At 41.7% G+C, this 20,541-nt stretch overlaps 1 protein-coding gene across 1 annotated transcript in view; it reads right to left on the bottom strand.

Annotated features, from left to right (window-relative positions):
• LOC139757340 (glutamate receptor-like) overlaps nucleotides 1–18,349 on the bottom strand; it is a 62,535-nt gene extending 44,186 nt beyond the window's left edge. Inside the window, exons 1-6 of the mRNA XM_071677764.1 lie at nucleotides 18,245–18,349; nucleotides 17,761–17,865; nucleotides 15,863–16,095; nucleotides 14,994–15,191; nucleotides 8,241–8,443; nucleotides 7,936–7,938 (exon numbers count right to left, since the gene is read on the bottom strand). Of these exons, the coding sequence (XP_071533865.1) occupies nucleotides 7,936–7,938; nucleotides 8,241–8,443; nucleotides 14,994–15,191; nucleotides 15,863–16,095; nucleotides 17,761–17,865; nucleotides 18,245–18,349 (847 nt within the window). The remainder of the gene's footprint in view (nucleotides 1–7,935; nucleotides 7,939–8,240; nucleotides 8,444–14,993; nucleotides 15,192–15,862; nucleotides 16,096–17,760; nucleotides 17,866–18,244) is intronic.
• Nucleotides 18,350–20,541: the final 2,192 nt, after the last annotated feature.

The following is a 20,541-nucleotide window of genomic DNA, read 5'->3' as shown; positions in this document are numbered from 1 at the left end:
GATCAGTTGGTAAGGATATTTACAGTATGTATGGATCATAACGAGGTGCCTGAAGATTGGCGGAATGCAAGAGTAGCTCCATTGTACTGAGGCAAGGGGGATAGGTGAGTGTTCAAACTACATAAGTATAACTTTGTCAAATATACTTGTTGATTGTACGGGAGGGTATTAATTGAGAGGATGAAGACATGTACAGAGCATCAGATTGGGGAGGAGCAGTGTGGTTTCAGAAGTGGTAGAGGATATGTGAAACAGGTGTTTGCCTCTAAGCATGAGTCCGAAAAATATTTAGAAAAGTGGATGGATTTGTATGTGGCATTTATGGATATGAAGAAGGCATATGATAGGGTTGATAGAAAGGCTTTGTGGAAGGCATTAAGAGCATATGGCGTGGAAGGTAAGCTGCTAGAAGCAGTGAGAAAATTTCATCAATGGTGTAGATCGTGTGTACGGTTAGGGAGAGATGAGAGTGAATTGTTCCAAGTGAACAGTGGTGTGCGGCGTGGAATGTGTGATGTAGCCATGGTTGTTTGATTTGCTTATGAATGGGATGGCAAACGAGGTAAATCCAAGAGTTTTGGAGAGGGGAGCAAGTATGCAGAATGCTTTGGATGAGACAGGGTGGGAAGAGAGGCATATGTTTACTGATGATACATTATTGATGGCTGATTCGGGTGACAAACTGGAGAGGTAGGTGACGGAGTTTGGAAGTGTGTAAAATGAGAAAGTTGAAAGTGAATGTGAATAAGAGTAAGATTATTGGGTTCAGCAGGTTTCAGAGAGAAGTTAGTTGGGATGTAAGTTTGAATGAAGAAAAATTGGAGGAAATGGAATGTTTTAGGTATCTGGGAGTGGACTTAGCAGCGGATGGAACCATGGAAGCGTAAGTGAGTCACAAGGTGGAGGAGAGGGCGAAGGTTCTGGGAGCGATGAAGAATGTGTGGAAAGAGAGAACGTTAGCTGGAAGGTCAAAAATAGGTATGTTTGAAGGTATAGTAGTCCAATAATATCATATTGTTGCGAGCCATGGGCTATAGATGTGGCTGTGTGGAGGAGGATGGATCTGTTGGAAATTAAATGTTTAAGGAAAATATGTGTTGTGAGGTGGTTTGATTGAATAAGTAATGAAAGGTAAGAGAGATGTAAGGAAATAAAGAGTGTGGTTGAGAGAGCAGAAGAGGGTGTCTTGAAATGGTTTGGACATATACAGAGAACGAGAAGTGGGAGACCAAACTGAAGGTGGAAGGATGGAGTGATAAAGATTTTGAGCAATCAGGGACTGAGCATGCAGGAGGGTGAAAGGCGTGCAAGGTATAGAGTGAATTGGAATAATATGGGATACCGGAGTCGACCTGCTGTCAATGGACTGAACCAGGGAATGTGAAACATCTGGGATAAAAGATAGAAAGGTCTGTGGGGACTGGATGTGTATAGAGATTTGTGGTTTCGGTGCATTACACATAACAGCTGGAGACTGAGTGTCAAAGAATGTGGCCTTTTTTGTGTGTTTGCCTTGCGCTACCTCGCTGAAGAAGGGGGTAACGATGCTGTTTCCTATGGGGTGGGGTAGCGCCAGAGATGGATGAAGGTAAGCAAGTATGAATATGTGTATGTGTATATAAGTAAATTTCTGTGCATGTGCATGTATATGTACGCGTATGTGTATGTGTTGATATGTATATGTATATGTATGCATATGTACGTGTATGGGCGTCTATGTATGTATATGTGCATATGAGTGGATGGGCCATTATTCGTCTGTTTCAGCACGTCGACCCCGGTATACACATCGATACAGTTCACTCTATTCCTTGCACGCCTGTCACCCTCCTGCATGTTCAGGCCCCGATCACTCAAAATCTTTTTCACTCAATATTTCCATCTCCAAATTGGTCTTCCACTTCTCCTCGTTCCCTCCACCTCTGACACATATATCCTCTTTGTCAATCGTTCCTCACTCATTCTCTCCATGTGACCAAACCATTTCAAAACACCCTCTTCTGCTCTCTCAACCACACTCTTTTTATTACCACACACCTCTCTTACCCTTTCATTACTTACTCGATCTAACCACCTCAAACTACATACTGTCCTCAAGCACCTCATTTCCAACACATCCACCCTCCTCCGCACAACTTTACCTATAGCCCACGCCTCGCAACCATATAACATTGTTGGAACCACTATTTCTTCAAACATACCCATTTTTGCTTTCCGTGATAATGTTCTCGCCTACCACACATTTTTAAGCGCTCCCAGATCTTTCGCCCCCTCCCTCACCCTGTGAATCAATTCCGCTTCCATTGTTGCATCCGCTGCCAAATCAACTCCCAGATATCTAAAACACTTAACATTCTCCAATTTTTCTCCATTCAAACTTACCTCCCGATTGGCATGTCCGTCAACCATACTGTACCTAATAACCTTGCTCTTATTAACATTTAGTGTCAGCTTTCTTCTTTCACACTTTACCAAACTCAGTCACCAGCTTTTGCAGTTTCTCACCCGAATCAGCTACTAGCTGGTTCTCAGTGAATGTCGGTTTGCGGCAGGGGTGCGTGATGTCTCCATGGTTGTTTAATTTCTTTATGAATGCGGTTGTTTGGGAGGTGAATGCAAGAGTTTTGGATAGAGGGGCAAGTAGGCAGTCTGTTGTGGATGAGAGGGCTTGGGAAGTGAGTCAGTTGCTGTTCGCTGATGATACAGCGGTGGTGGGTGATTCGGGTAAGAAACTGCAGAAGCTAGTGACTGAGTTTGGTAAAGTGTGTGAAAGAAGAAAGTTAAGAGTAAATGTGAATAGGGGCAAGGTTATTAGGTAAAGTAGGGTTGGGGGACAAGTCAGTTGGGAGGTGAATTTGAATGGAGAAAAACTGGAGGAAGTAAAGTGTTTTAGATATCTAGGAGTGCATCTGGCAGCGGATGGAATTATGGAAGTGGAAGTAAGTCACAGGGTGGGGGGGAGGGCGAAAGTTCTGGCAGCGTTTTAAAATGTTTGGAAGGCGAGAATATTAACTCGAAAAAGCAAAAGTGTGTATGTTTGAAGGAATAGTGGTTCCAACAATGTTGTTTGGTTGCGAGGCGTGGGCTATGGATAGAGTTGTGCGGAGGAGGATGGATGTGCTGGAAATGAGATGTTTGAGGACAATATGTTGTGTGAGGTGGTTTGATCGAGTAAGTAACGTAAGGGTAAGAGAGATGTATGGTAATAAAAAGAGTGTGGTTGAGAGACCAGAAGAGGGTATTTTGAAATGGTTTGGTCAAATGGAGATAATGAGTGAGGAAAGGTTGACAAAGAGTATATATGTGTCAGAGATGGAGGGAACGAGGAGAAGTGGGAGACCAAATTGGAGGTGGAAGGATGGAGTGCAAACATTTTGAGCGATCGGGGCCTGAATATGCAAGAGTGTGAAAGGTGTGCAAAGAATAAAGTGAATTAGAACGATGTGGTATAAGGGGTTTGAATGAGTGTGGACGAATGTGGCCTTCGTTGTCTTTTAATAGCGCTACCTCGCGTCCGTGCGGAGGGAATGGGTTGTCATTTCATGTGTGGCGGGATGGCGACAGAAATAAAAAATGCCAGCAAGTATAAATTATGTACACACACACACACACACACACACACACACACATATATATATATATATATATATATATATATATATATATATATATATATATATATATATATTATCCCTGGGGATAGGGGAGCAAGAATACTTCCCACGTATTCCCTGCGTGTTGTAGAAGTCGACTAAAAGGGGAGGGAGCGGGGGGCTGGAAATCCTCCCCTCTCGTTTTTTTTTAATTTTCCAAAAGAAGGAACAGAGAATTGGGCCAGGTGAGGGTAGTCCCTCAAAGGCTCAGTCCTCTGTTCTTAACGCTACCTCGCTAATGCGGGAAATGGCGAATAGTTTGAAAGAAAGAAATATATATATATATATATATGGAAGCGGAAGTGGATCATAGGGTGGGGGAGGGGGCGAAAATTCGGGAACCTTGAAGAATGTGTGGAAGTCGAGAACATTATCTCGGAAAGCAAAAATGGGTATGTTTGAAGGAATAGTGGTTCCAACAATGTTGTATAGTTGTGAGGCGTGGGCTATGGATAGAGTTGTGCGCAGGAGTATGGATGTGCTGGAAATGAGATGTTTGAGGACAATATGTGGTGTGAGGTGGTTTGATCGAGTAAGTAATAATAGGGTAAGAGAGATGTATGGTAATAAAAAGAGTGTGGTTGAGAGACCAGAAGAGAGTATTTTGAAATGGTTTGGTCACATGGAGATAATGAGTGAGGAAAGGTTGACAAAGAGTATATATGTGTCAGAGATGGAGGGAACGAGGAGAAGTGGGAGACCAAATTGGAGGTGGAAGGATGGAGTGCAAACATTTTGAGCGATCGGGGCCTGAATATGCAAGAGTGTGAAAGGTGTGCAAAGAATAAAGTGAATTAGAACGATGTGGTATAAGGGGTTTGAATGAGTGTGGACGAATGTGGCCTTCGTTGTCTTTTAATAGCGCTACCTCGCGTCCGTGCGGAGGGAATGGGTTGTCATTTCATGTGTGGCGGGATGGCGACAGAAATGAAAAATGCCAGCAAGTATAAATTATGTACACACACACACACACACACACACACATATATATATATATATATATATATATATATATATATATATATATATATATATATATATATATATATATATATATATATATTATCCCTGGGGATAGGGGAGCAAGAATACTTCCCACGTATTCCCTGCGTGTTGTAGAAGTCGACTAAAAGGGGAGGGAGCGGGGGGCTGGAAATCCTCCCCTCTCGTTTTTTTTTAATTTTCCAAAAGAAGGAACAGAGAATTGGGCCAGGTGAGGGTAGTCCCTCAAAGGCTCAGTCCTCTGTTCTTAACGCTACCTCGCTAATGCGGGAAATGGCGAATAGTTTGAAAGAAAGAAATATATATATATATATGGAAGCGGAAGTGGATCATAGGGTGGGGGAGGGGGCGAAAATTCGGGAACCTTGAAGAATGTGTGGAAGTCGAGAACATTATCTCGGAAAGCAAAAATGGGTATGTTTGAAGGAATAGTGGTTCCAACAATGTTGTATAGTTGTGAGGCGTGGGCTATGGATAGAGTTGTGCGCAGGAGGATGGATGTGCTGGAAATGAGATGTTTGAGGACAATATGTGGTGTGAGGTGGTTTGATCGAGTAAGTAACGTAAGGGTAAGAGAGATGTGTGGAAATAAAAAGAGTGTTGTTGAGAGAGCAGAAGAGGGTGTTTTGAAATGGTTTAATCACATGGAGAGACTGAGTGAGGAAAGATTGACCAAGAGGATATATGTGTCAGAGGTGGAGGGAACGAGGAGAAGGGGGAGACCAAATTGGAGGTGGAAAGATGGAGTGAAAAAGATTTTTAGTGATCGGGGCCTAAACATGCAGGAGGGTGAAAGGCGTGAATGAGGAAAGATTGACCAAGAGGATATATGTGTCAGAGGTGGAGGGAACGAGGAGAAGGGGGAGACCAAATTGGAGGTGGAAAGATGGAGTGAAAACGATTTTTAGTGATCGGGCCCTAAACATGCAGGAGGGTGAAAGGCGTGCAAGGAATAGAGTGAATTGGAACGATGTGGTATACCGGGGTGGACGTGCTGTCAATGGATTGAACCAGGGCATATGAAGCCATGGAAAGTTCTGTGGGGTCTGGATGTGGAAAGGGAGCTATGGTTTCGGTGCATTATTACATGACAACTAGAGACTGAGTGTGAACGAATGGGGCCTTTGTTGTCTTTTCCTAGCGCTACCTCGCACACATGAGAGGGAGGGGGTTGTTATTCCATGTGTGGCGAGATTTTCGATGGGAATAAATAATGGCAGACAGTATGTATTGTGTACATGTGTATATATGTATATGTCTGTGTGTATATATATGTGTACATTGAGATGTATAGGTATATATATTTGCGTGTGTGGACGTGTATGTATATACATATGTATATGGGTGTGTTGGGCCATTCTTTCGTCTGTTTCCTTGCGCTACCTCGCTAACGCGGGAGACAGCGACAAAGCAAAATAAATAAATAAATGAATATATATATATATATATATATATATATATATATATATATACGAATAAAGTACATATGAACGCGCACCTTCATAGAACATACAAACCTCCAACAGAATGCCTGCCTCTTGTACAGGGGTCCCGGGTTCGATCCTGGCTGTTGGAGGTTTGTATGTTATATATATATATATATATATATATATATATATATATATATATATATATATATATATATATATATATATATATATTTTTTTTTTTTTTTGTCGCTGTCTCCCGCGTTTGCGATGTAGCGCAAGGAAACAGACGAAAGAAATGGCCCAACCCACCCCCATACACATGTATATACATACGTCCACACACGCAAATATACATACCTACACAGCTTTCCATGGTTTACCCCAGACGCTTCACATGCCCCGATTCAATCCACTGACAGCACGTCAACCCCGGTATACCACATCGCTCCAATTCACTCTATTCCTTGCCCTCCTTTCACCCTCCTGCATGTTCAGGCCCCGATCACACAAAATCTTTTTCACTCCATCTTTCCACCTCCAATTTGGTCTCCCTCTTCTCCTCGTTCCCTCCACCTCCGACACATATATCCTCTTGGTCAATCTTTCCTCACTCATTCTCTCCATGTGCCCAAACCATTTCAAAACACCCTCTTCTGCTCTCTCAACCACGCTCTTTTTATTTCCACACATCTCTCTTACCCTTACGTTACTTACTCGATCAAACCACCTCACACCACACATTGTCCTCAAACATCTCATTTCCAGCACATCCATCCTCCTGCGCACAACTCTATCCATAGCCCACGCCTCGCAACCATACAACATTGTTGGAACCACTATTCCTTCAAACATACCCATTTTTGCTTTCCGAGATAATGTTCTCGACTTCCACACATTCTTCAAGGCTCCCAGAATTTTCGCCCCCTCCCCCACCCTATGATCCACTTCCGCTTCAATGGTTCCATCCGCTGCCAGATCCACTCCCAGATATCCAAAACACTCCACCCCCCCAGCCTTTCTCCACTCAAACCCACCTCCCAATCGACCCGACCCCCAACCCCACTGTACCCAATAACCCCGCTCCCATTCACACCCACTCCCAACTCTCCCCCCCCACACACCCCACCAAACTCAGTCACCAGCCCCTGCAGCCTCTCACATGAACCAGCCACCAGCGCTGCATCATCAGCGAACAACAACCGACTCACCCCCCAAGCTCCCCCATCTCCAACAGACCCCACACTATATATATATATATATATATATATATATATATATATATATATATATATATATATATATATATATATATATATATATATATATATATATATATTTATATATATATATATATCTTTTCTTTCAAACTATTCGCCATTTCCTGCATTAGCGAGGTAGCGTTAAGAACAGAGGACTGGGCCTTTGAGGGAATACCCTCACCTGGCCCAATTCTCTGTTCCTTCTTTTGGAAAATTAAAAAAAAACCGAGAGGGGAGGATTTCCAGCCCCCCGCTCCCTCCCCTTTTAGTCGCCTTCTACGACACGCAGGGAATACGTGGGAAGTACTCTTAATCCCCTATCCCCAGGGATCATATATATATATATATATATATATATATATATATATATATATATATATATATATATATATATATATATATATATATATATATATATATATATATATATATATATATATATATATATATATATATATATATATATATATATATATATATATATATATATATATATATATAAATATATATATATATATATATATATATATATATATATATATATATATATATGAATTTTTTCTTTTTTTAAAATACTTTGTCGCTGTCTACCGCCTTAGTGAGGTAGAGCATGGAAACAGACGAAAGAATGACCCAACCCACCCACATACACATGTATATACATAAACGCCCATGCACGCACATATACATACATATACATACATAGATGTACACATATATACAGATGCACATATTCATACATGCTGCCTTCATCCAATCCCGCCGCTATTCCGTGTGTGTGTGTGTGTTTGTGTGTGTGTGTGTGTGTGTGTGTGTGTGTGTGTTTGTTTGTGATGAGTGAGTCATCAAATTTCGTATCAGTAGATTAACATGTCTATATAATGCATCATAAAGACCTTGCTGCTGAGTGGGCTTCCTCAAGCGTGAGTCACCACGGGCTGGTGGGTTGTGTCGGGTGAGGTGGTGGACGGCCAGGTAGAGGGCGTGGACGGTGTTACGTAGACTGTGGTGGAGGAGGACGTCCTTCACTCCCGTCCTCCCACCCACCACCACCACGACCGTCTCTGGCCGCTGCCACAACCTGGAGGTCTCCAATATCCTGCAGGAGAACAGTCTATTGTTATATTGTACCAATATCCAGTTTGCCTATGTATGTCTGATAATCTTATAAAGCAGAGTTTACACAAATATGATAAGAGCAGAAAAATGACTTTTTCCCTCATATTGTAATATAAGGAAAGATAATTATCTGTACACTGCAAGATACGCATGATAGTTATCTGTACACTGCAAGATACACAGGATAGTTATCTGTACACTGCAAGATACACAGGATAGTTATCTGTACACTGCAAGATACACATGATAGTTATCTGTACACTGCAAGATACACATGATAGTTATCTGTACACTGCAAGATACACATGATAGTTATCTGTACACTGCAAGATACACATGATAGTTATCTGTACACTGCAAGATACACATGATAGTTATCTGTACACTGCAAGATACACATGATAGTTATCTGTACACTGCAAGATACACAGGATAGTTATCTGTACACTGCAAGATACACATGATGGTTATCTGTACACTGCAAGATACACATGATAGTTATCTGTACACTGCAAGATACACATGATAGTTATCTGTACACTGCAAGATACACATGATAGTTATCTGTACACTGCAAGATACACAGGATAGTTATCTGTACACTGCAAGATACACATGATAGTTATCTGTACACTGCAAGATACGCATGATGGTTATCTGTACACTGCAAGATACACATGATAGTTATCTGTACACTGCAAGATACACAGTATAGTTATCTGTATACTGGAAGATGCACAGTATAGTTATCTATACACTGCAAGATACACATGATAGGTATCTGTACACTGCAAGATACACATGATAGTTATCTGTACACTGCAAGATACACAGTATAGTTGTCTGTACACTGCAAGATACATGGGATAGTTATTTGTACACTGAGAAAATACACATTTTAGTCATATGTACACAGCAAAACTACACAGGATAGTTATCTATACAATGACAAGATAAACAGGATAGTCCTATGTACACACTAGAATAAACATAATATTCATCTGAACACAGTGTTACAACTATCTCCCTTCCTTCACAGTAATTGTTTCAGTTATCCATTATATGTTCAGTTTTCTATCTAAGGTACATTATAGTCTTTTGAAAAAATCTTATCTCTCTCTCTCTCTCTCTCTCTCTCTCTCTCTCTCTCTCTCTCTCTCTGAACAGGTTTTGGTAGGATGTTAACAACGCTGTTGGGTAAACATACAATATCATCTGTACACATCTTGGTGATTTCATGGAATTATGTTATAAAGTGAGACCAGTATATTTCCCTAAGATTTGCTTACTAAAATAAGTGGAGGAAGATCAATGTATGAAAAGTAAACTGTTGTATTCTTATGTTCAGCTAACACATGTTCATTTTCATTGATGCAAATATACTTCCATAATTTTTTCCCTGGGGATAGGGGAGAAAGAATACTTCCCATGCATTCTGCACGTGTCGTAGAAGGTGACTAAAGAGGACGGGAGCGGGGGGCTGGAAACCCTCCAATCCTTGCATTTCAACTTTCTAAAAGGGGAAACAGAAGAAGGAGTCACGCTTGGAGTGCTCATCCTCCTCGAAGGCTCAGATTGGGGTGTCTAAATGTGTGTGGATGTAACCAAGATGAAAAAAAAGGAGAGATAGGTAGTATATTTCAGGAAGGGAACCTGGATATTTTGGCTCTGAGAGAAACGAAGCTTAAGGGTAAAGGGGAAGAGTGGTTTGGGAATGTCTTGGCAGCAAAGTCAGGGGTTAGTGAGAGGACAAGAGCAAGGGAAGGAGTAGCGCTACTCTTGAAACAGGAGTGGTGGGAGTATGTGATAGAGTGTAAGAAAGTAAACTCTAGATTGATATGGGTAAAACTGAAAGTTGATTGAGAGAGATGGGTGATTATTGGTCCATATGCACCTGGGCATGAGAAGAAAGATCATGAGAGGCAAGTGTTTTGGGAGCAGCTGTGTGAGTGTGTTAGTAGTTTTAATGAACGAGACCAGGTTATAGTGATGGGTGATTTGAGTGCAAAGGTGAGTAATGTGGCAGTTGAGGGAATAATTGGTGTATAAGGGATGTTCAGTGTTGTTTAATGGAAATAGTGAAAAGCTTGTAGATATATGTGCTGAAAAAGGACTGGTGATTGGGAATACCTGGTTTCAAAAGAGAGATATACATAAGTATACGTATGTAAGTAGGAGAGATGGCCAGAGAGCGTTATTGGATTACATGTTAATTGATAGGCGCGCGAAAGAGAGACTTTTGGATGTTAATGTGCTGAGAGGTGCAACTGGAGGGATGTCTGATCATTATCTTATGGAGGCGAAGGTGAAGATTTGTGGGGGTTTTCAGAAAAGAAGAGAGAATGTTGGGGTGAAGAGAGTGGTGAGAGTACGTGAGCTTGGGAAGGAGACCTGTGTGAGGAAGTACCAGGACAGACTGAGTATAGAATGGAAAAAGGTGAGAACAAAGGACGTAAGGGGAGTGGGGGAGGAATGGGATGTATTTAGGGTGGCAGTGATGGCTTGGGGAAAAGATGCTTGTGGCATGGGAAGCGTGGGAGGTGGGCAGATTTGAAAGGGCAGAGAGTGGTGGGATGAAGAAGTAAGATTATTTGTGAAAGTGAAGAGAGAGAGGCATTCGGACGATTTTTGCAGGGAAATAATGTAAATGACTGGGAGATGTATAAAAGAAAGAGGCAGATGGTTAAGAGAAAAGTGCGAGGTGAAAAAGAGGGCAAATGAGAGTTGGGGTGAGAGGGTATCATTAAATTTCAGGGAGAATAAAAAGATGTTTTAGAAGGAGGTAAATAAAGTGCATAAGACAAGGGAACAAACGGGAACTTCAGTGAAGGGGGCTAATGAGGAGGTGATAACAAGTACTGGTGATGTGAGAAGATGGAGTGAGTATTTTGAAGGTTTGTTGAATGTGTTTGATGACAGAGTGGCAGATATAGGGTGTTTTGGTCGAGGTGGTGTGCAAAGTGAGAGGGTTAGGGAGAATGATTTGGTAAACAGAGAAGAGGTAGCAAAAGCTTTGCGGAAGATAAAAGCCGGGAAGGGAGCGGGTTTCGATGGTATTGCATTGGAATTGATTAAAAAAGGGGGTGAGTGTATTGTTGACTGGTTGGTAAGGTTATTTAATGTATGTACGTCTCATGGTTAGGTGCTTGAGAATTGGCAGAATGCTTGCATAGTGCCATTGTACAAAGGCAAAGGGGATAAAAGTGAGTGCTCAAATTACAGAGGTATACGTTTGTTGAATATTCCTGGTAAATTAAATGGGAGGGTATTGATTGAGAGGGTGAATGCATGTACAGAGCATCAGATTGGGGAAGAGCGGTGTGGTTTGAGAAGTGGTAGATGATGTGTGGATCAGGCGTTTGCTTTCAAGAATGTATATGAGAAATACCTAGAAAAGCAAATGGATTTGTATGTAGCTTTTATGGATCTGGAGAAGGCATATGATAGAGTTAATAGAGATGCTCTGTGGAAGGTATTAAGAATATATTGTGTGGGAGGCAAGTTGTTAGGATCAGTGAAAAGTTTTTATCGAGGATGTAAGGCATGTGAACATGTAGGAAGAGAGGGAAGTGGGCGCCATTTGGTAAACCAAATGGTGCCTTATCTTCGTCACTTCAATGTATATCAACTGACTTATATTTCTCTCTTGTGTCTCCCCTGATGATGTGATCATTACACGAAAGTGCGCTAAGGAACTTATCGTGTTTCATTTTCCCCGTGGACTCATAGGAATATCTTGATCACGCGCAAAATTGTGATCCTTTCTAATATATATATATATATATATATATATATATATATATATATATATATATATATATATATATATATATATATATATATATATATATATATATATATGTATATTAAAAAGGGTTGAGCCCAAACATCACATTGACACCAAAAATCTTTTAGTTCTACATTTTGATGATAATTTCACTTCACTTACCAATTGCTTAAATCCTTTAATGTAAATGTTGCCTTTAGCAACAATAATACTATAAAGAATATCTTAATCAGAAATTCACCAGAAAATTCTCTTGGTTGCATCTATAAAGTGCCTTTTGGAAATTGAGATAAACTTTATGTTGGTCAGACTGACAAGGACCTTTCTGTTAGACTTAAGCAACATAAATATAGTACAAGAACGGGACAAAAAACAATTGCCTTGTTTAATTACGTTAAATACTATGATCATTGTATTGACTGGAGTAATGCCATCTCAGCTATTAATTCTAGGTCTATTACCAAAATATTATCAAATACACAAAGAGTTATACTCTCAATATTAATGATGGTCTATACAAATTAGATAACTTTATTGTTGATAAAATTTGTAAGATTATAAGTTTATGAATGCTCGTTGAATGTTTTGGACAATCACATGTTTACCAAATGACGTCCTAGCTTCGTCTCCTCGATGTATATCAACTGACTTTCATTTCTTTCTTGTGTCTCCCCTGATGATGTGATTATTACACGAAAGTGCACTTGGGAACTTATCGTGTTTCATTTTCCAAAAGAAGGAACAGAGAAGGGGGCCAGGTGAGGATATTCCCTCAATGGCCCAGTTCTCTGTTCTTAACGCTACCTTGCTAACGCGGGAAATGGCGAATAGTTTGAAAAAAAAAAAAAAATATATATATATATATATATATATATATATATATATATTTTTATTTTTTTTTATTATACTTTGTCGCTGTCTCCCGCGTTTGCGAGGTAGCGCAACGAAACAGACGAAAGAAATGGCCCCCCCCCCATACACATGTATATACATACGTCCACACACGCAAATATACATACCTACACAGCTTTCCATGGTTTACCCCAGACGCTTCACATGCCTTGCTTCAATCCACTGACAGCACGTCAACCCCGGTATACCACATCGCTCCAATTCACTCTATTCCTTGCCCTCCTTTCACCCTCCTGCATGTTCAGGCCCCGATCACACAAAATCTTTTTCACTCCATCTTTCCACCTCCAATTTGGTCTCCCTCTTCTCCTTGTTCCCTCCACCTCCGACACATATATCCTCTTGGTCAATCTTTCCTCACTCATCCTCTCCATGTGCCCAAACCACTTCAAAACACCCTCTTCTGCTCTCTCAACCACGCTCTTTTTATTTCCACACATTTCTCTTACCCTTACGTTACTCACTCGATCAAACCACCTCACACCACACGTTGTCCTCAAACATCTCATTTCCAGCACATCCATCCTCCTGCGCACAACTCTATCCATAGCCCACGCCTCGCAACCATACAACATTGTTGGAACCACTATTCCTTCAAACATACCCATTTTTGCTTTCCGAGATAATGTTCTCGACTTCCACACATTCTTCAAGGCCCCCAGGATTTTCGCCCCCTCCCCCACCCTATGATCCACTTCCGCTTCCATGGTTCCATCCGCTGCCAGATCCACTCCCAGATATCTAAAACACTTCACTTCCTCCATATATAATATAAGTATAATGAAAAAAAAAAAATATATATATATATATATATATATATATATATATATATATATATATATATATATATATATTTTTTTTTTTTTTTCTTTGTCGCTGTCTCCCGCGTTTGCGAGGTAACGCAAGTAAACAGACGAAAGAAATGGCCCAACCCACCCCCATACACATGTATATACATACGTCCACACATGCAAATATACATACCTACACAGCTTTCCATGGTTTACCCCAGACGCTTCACATGCCCTGATTCAATCCATTGACAGCACGTCAACCCCGGTATACCACATCGATCCAATTCACTATATTCCTTGCCCTCCTTTCACCCTCCTTCATGTTCAAGCCCCGATCACACAAAATATTTTTCACTCTATCTATCCACCTCCAATTTGGTCTCCCACTTCTCCTCGTTCCCTCCACCTCCGACACATATATCCTTTTGGTCAATCTTTCCTCACTCATTCTCTCCATGTGCCCAAACCATTTCAAAACACCCTCTTCTGCTCTCTCAACCACGCTCTTTTTATTTCCACACATCTCTCTTACCCCTACGTTACTTACTCGATCAAACCACCTCACACCACACATTGTCCTCAAACATCTCATTTCCAGCACATCCATCCTCCTGCGCACAACTCTATCCATAGCCCACGCCTCGCAACCATACAACATTGTTGGAACCACTATTCCTTCAAACATACCCATTTTTGCTTTCCGAGATAATGTTCTCGACTTCTACACATTCTTCAAGGCTCCCAGGATTTTCGCCCCCTCCCCCACCCTATTATCCACTTCCGCTTCCATGGTTCCATCCGCTGCCAGATCCACTCCCAGATATCTAAAACATATATATATATATATATATATATATATATATATATATATATATATATATATATATATATATATATATATATATATATATATATATATATATATATATATATATATATATTGATAGCCCAGACATCTGGCCTCCACTACTTGTTTATATCGCTCGCATGTCTCTTATTTGTCCCGCTTTACTTCCCTACAACAATATAAGCTGTACCTAAAGAGGAGGTGGGTCGCGTTGTTGTTGTTGTTGTTGTTGTTGTTGTTGATGGTGAGGTCGAGGATGAGGGTATGGCAGGTGGTCCTGGTGTCTCCCCACAGCCCCTGGAGGAGGTGGTCCTGGGCCAGTTGGTCCAGGGAGAGAAGAGATCCTGCCTTCACTACTGTAATTCCCTCAGATCCTACACTCATGCTCCTGGAGAACACAGGATTATCCCATATATCAGTAATAGATTCAGAAGAAAAATACATATAACACACAAATCTTAATACTCTAACTTAATACATAAAACTTGGCATTAGGACTGACGTAATCCGCTTAAATTACCACCTCTATAAACCAATTTTCTTTCCATTTCTCTGATGTTTGATTTAATTCCTTGATTTTTACATCAGGATACATATAATATATCATTAAATCGTCTGGTCTGCGAATAAATCCTCACAAACAGAGAAAATTGTAATATCTCCCTGTGACAACTCATCTTGTTCAGAGAGCGATGGTTCTCGTATTCTCAGTAGTTACCCAAGTTTTGTAAAGGATTGACTGATTTGTTTAGATATGTATATGTGCGTGTGTGGACGTGTATGTGTATATATGTGTATGTGGGTGGGTTGGGCCATTCTTTCGTCTGTTTCCTTGCGCTACATCGCTAACGGGGGAGACAGAGACAAAGTATAATAATAGAAAAAGATATCAATAAAATTTGAAATTTGAAGATGCATATACACAACTTTCTTAAGCAGGTATTTTTCTTTCTTATTCAGATATGTTACCTGAGGATGGAGGTAGTAAATGATATTGATGCTGTAGTGATGTTATTATGATGAAGGCAAATAGGACGAGACAAAACCTGAGTGGCTAACCTGGGTATACTGGAGAGCACAGGTGAGTGTTGTGTGGTTGTCATGAGTAGTGTGTGACAGCCCACCTGATGCTTCTGCAGCACCTGACCCACCAGGACGCCCACCTCCACACCCATCTGGTCCCTGGGTCTAGCTATGTCTTGATCAGTTCTCGAGACAGTCGTTACCAGCACCGTCACAACAACCATAACTTGATGCCACAGTGAAGTCATATTGAGCCGCAGGACCCGTACCTGCAGACGTTAGTATGGAAGTGTATCTTAGCTATATATGGCCAGGCATCAGCCTCGCTGGTGCCTACGTGATACACTAAATGGATCCATCGCTTGCATCATTCGTTATGGCATTTATTATAAGGTAATTTAGTGCTGTCGTGATCAAGAATTTTGGTAACATTTTTTCTTCCATCATCTGACATATTCTTTCTTTTCGATTTTCTCCATATTCATTTCATAAGAAATGAATCTGATGCAGTAAAATATCTACACATACATACTTAAATGACAAGCTAACTCAAAAATACAGCATTTTCTGCTCAACAAATTGTGAGGAAATTTCTCGAATGAATTATAGCGGACCAAATACGGGAACACTTGGTGAATCATGATCTCATTAGGGATTCTCAACATGGGAGTACATAAGGGAAGGTCATGTCTCAGTAACCATCTCTCCTTCTTTAATTAAGTATTTGAAACTGTTGATCAGGGTAAGAGTTATGATATTGTATACTTACACTTAAGTAAGGCTTTTGACGGAGTAACTTATGAACGTCTGCTTAGAAAAATAGCGGCACACGGCATCGTGGGTTGTGTATGTACTTGGATTACGTCGTGGCTCACTGACAGACAACAAGGTATGCATCAACGGAGTTATATCGAACTGGGGCAATTTAGCCAGTAGTGTTCCTTCCTCATAAGTCAATCTTGGCACCGCTCTTCTTCGTTATATATCTCAACGATTTGAGTATGGAAATAACTAGCGACTTACGCAAATCTGTCGATGATACAAAAATAGGAGCCGTAATTGTCTAAGATGAAAATTCAGTGAATGGCCAGAGGACTTGAATATATTATCAGAATGGGCTGGTACATGGAAAATGGAATTCAACACAAATAAATGCACAACACTTAGTGTGGGTAAAGACAGAAACACTAATTACAGACTGTACAATATTAAAACTGAGGAAAAAATGCAAAAGATATATATAGGGGTACTGGTAAGCAAAGATCTTAAGCCACCTCAACAATGTATCAAAGTGTGTATTTAGGCTAATAGGATGTTAGGGTTCATTAATAGGACTCCCAGCCGTAAAACTGCTAGAGTAATATTGCAACTTAATCTTGCGTTGGTGAGACCACATGTGGATTATGCAGTACAGTTTTGGGCTCCATACTATGTAGTTGATATAGATTGTTGAGAGAGTACAAAGGCGAATGACCAAAAATTGAAATTAGAAACTTCACTTAAGAGGAGGAGGTCAAGAGGGGATGTGATTGAAGTTTTTAAATGGGTGAAAGGCATTGATAAAGGTAACATGAATAAAGTTCTTAGAATGGCGCCACTGGATAGGACAAGAAATAGAGGATTTAGATTAGTAGAAATAGATTCAGATCGGATGTGGGTAAATATTGGTTCAGTAATAGGGTAGTAGAGTTATGGAACAGCTACTAAGTACAGAAGTGGAAGCTACGTGGGTGTTTAGGTAGCTTTAAACGAAGGTTGGATGTGTTTATGGATTCAGGTGGTTGGTTGTAGGGTGGACAGACTCAGGACCTGCCTAGCATGGGCCAATAGGCCTCTTGCAGTGTCCTCACTTCTTATGTTCTTATGTTCTTATATAATCTTAATCTGCTTATGTTACTGATGTGCTGAGAATGGAGGCTGGACTACAATCTCACCCTCAACAGATTGTTTGAAACAGGAGACAACATCTTGAACCCATCGGTGGTTCCAAGGGTCATGTAGCATTCTGCACTACCTTCATATTGTGAGCTCCTGTCATACTAAGAAACATACAAGTCGGATATGTACTTGTAGTTAGTCCCACACAAGTCCCCGACCCTTCGCTCGGACGCATGAGGATACACCACCTCTCTGCCTAGCCTGAGGAAGTGACGGACGTTTCAACGTGCAGCAGCGTACGAGAACAACGTTTACTGAAATATAGTAATATGATTCATCGCTCCTGGTATACCATGGGAACCTATGACCGTCGCGTTGGTCATTTTCCTCAAGATATTCAGAGTAGGTAAAAATAATAAGATGATCGGCTGTGTCTGTAAAGGAAGCGTATGTGGAAAAGAGTTTTGGGATACAGTTTTGGGACAGTAAGACATAACTGGTGTGCAAGTCCTTTATAATGATAAGCTGGGATCTCCTTACGTGAGCTGGATCTCTGTTTATGTTAGATGACACAATCCTCTCAACGATGTATTTGTCGAACCTGTTTGTTTTTGTTGTAAAGATGTGTGAGTCTACTTTCATCATCTCTGATCATGGATATTAGTTTGTGTTCATGTTTATTACCATAGGACTTCTGGAAGCCTTTCAGTGACCATTTTACTGAAGGTAGTGATAAATGATAGAGTTTGTGAGGTAGTGCTGATCCCTACACACACTTGGTCTAACGTGAGGCGGTGCTGATCCCTGCACACACCTGGTCTAACATGAGACAGTGCTGATCCCTGCACACACTTGGTCTAACGTGAGGCAGTGCTGATCCCTGCACACACTTGGTCTAACGTGAGGCGGTGCTGATCCCTGCACACACCTGGTCTAACATGAGGCAGTGCTGATCCCTGCACACACTTGGTCTAACGTGAGGCGGTGCTGATCCCTGCACACACTTGGTCTAACGTGAGGCAGTGCTGATCCCTGCACACACCTGGTCTAACGTGAGGCAGTGCTGATCCCTGCACACACCTGGTCTAACGTGAGTCAGTGCTGATCCCTGCACACACCTGTTCTAACGTGAGACAGTGCTGATCCCTGCACACACCTGGTCTAACGTGAGGCAGTGCTGATCCCTGCACACACCTGGTCTAACGTGAGGCAGTGCTGATCCCTGCACACACCTGGTTTAACGTGAGGCAGTGCTGATCCCTGCACACACTTGGTCTAACGTGAGGCAGTGCTGATCCCTGCACACACTTGGTCTAACGTGAGGCAGTGCTGATCCCTGCACACACTTGGTCTAACGTGAGGCAGTGCTGATCCCTGCACACACTTGGTCTAACGTGAGGCAGTGCTGATCCCTGCACACATCTGGTCTAACGTGAGGCAGTGCTGATCCCTGCACACACCTGGTCTAACGTGAGGCAGTGCTGATCCCTGCACACACCTGGTCTAACGTGAGGTAGTGCTGATCCCTGCACACACCTGGTCTAACGTGAGGCAGTGCTGATCCCTGCACACACCTGGTCTAACGTGAGGCAGTGCTGATCCCTGCACACACCTGGTCTAACGTGAGGTAGTGCTGATCCCTACACACACCTGGTCTAACGTGAGGCAGTGCTGATCCCTACACACACCTGCTCTAACGTGAGGTAGTGCTGATCCCTGCACACACCTGGTCTAACGTGAGGCAGTGCTGATCCCTGCACACACCTGGTCTAACATGAGGCAGTGCTGATCCCTGCACACACCTGTTCTAACGTGAGGTAGTGCTGATCCCTGCACACACCTGGTCTGACATGAGGCAGTGCTGATCCTTGCACACACCTGGTCTAACACTGTCTTCTCTACTTCTAGTGAGATTCACCTGAGCGGAGGATTAAGACCCTCACAGATACTTCAAGTCTGAGTCTTATCATGAAGACTATCGCTGGTTAAGGATGGAAGACCCTCGGGATATATGACTGTCACTGCTGAAGGATGATGATCCTATGTAAGACTATCGCAGGGGAAAGATGGAGGGATTCTCGGGACGTAAGTTAGTGTTAGTGATGCTAGACACTTGGTGAGGATGAAACCACCATCCTAGGTATCATTCATTTTGATTTCTCTCCCATCCTAATCACGTCCTCAACAATTCTATTAAAGTACACACCTGAAGGTGAGGTGTAGCAAGCAAAATGATTTCACAAAATGGATCACTTTTGCTCCCATTGTTCTATTCTATGCCATTTCTACACACACTCCATTGCCCACTAACCCACTCCACTTCCTCAGAATTTTCTCTTTTCAAACTCATATCCACATCGATGTTTTTCTCTGTTTTACTAAACCTAATAACCTTGCCTTTATCATCAATCATCCCTAAACACCCTCCTTCACATACTTTTCCAAACTCAGTCACCAACTCCTGCAGTTTCTCTTTCGAATCCGCCAACATTTCTGAGTCATCAGCAAACAACTGACTCACTTCCAAGGCCTTCTCTCTCTCTCTCTCTCTCTCTCTCTCTCTCTCTCTCTCTCTCTCTCTCTCTCTCTCTCTCTCTCTCTCTCTCTCTCTCTCTCTCTCTCTCTCTCTCTCTCTCTCTCTCTCTCTCTCCTACGGCAGACTGCATACTCACCACTCTCTCCAAAACTCTTGCATTCACCTCCCTATCCACCCCATCCGTAAACAAATTAAACAAGCATGGTGAAATCACCCCCCCCCCCCCCCCCCGCCGCAAACCGACCTTCACTAGGAACCAATCACTCTCCTTTCTTCCTACTCGTACACATGCCCTACATCC

This window comes from Panulirus ornatus, chromosome 25 (assembly GCF_036320965.1).
Source record: "Panulirus ornatus isolate Po-2019 chromosome 25, ASM3632096v1, whole genome shotgun sequence".
Classification (NCBI taxonomy): Eukaryota; Metazoa; Arthropoda; class Malacostraca; order Decapoda; family Palinuridae; genus Panulirus; species Panulirus ornatus.
Note: the sequence above shows the minus strand (reverse complement) of the source record. Positions and strands in the feature narration are given on the sequence as shown.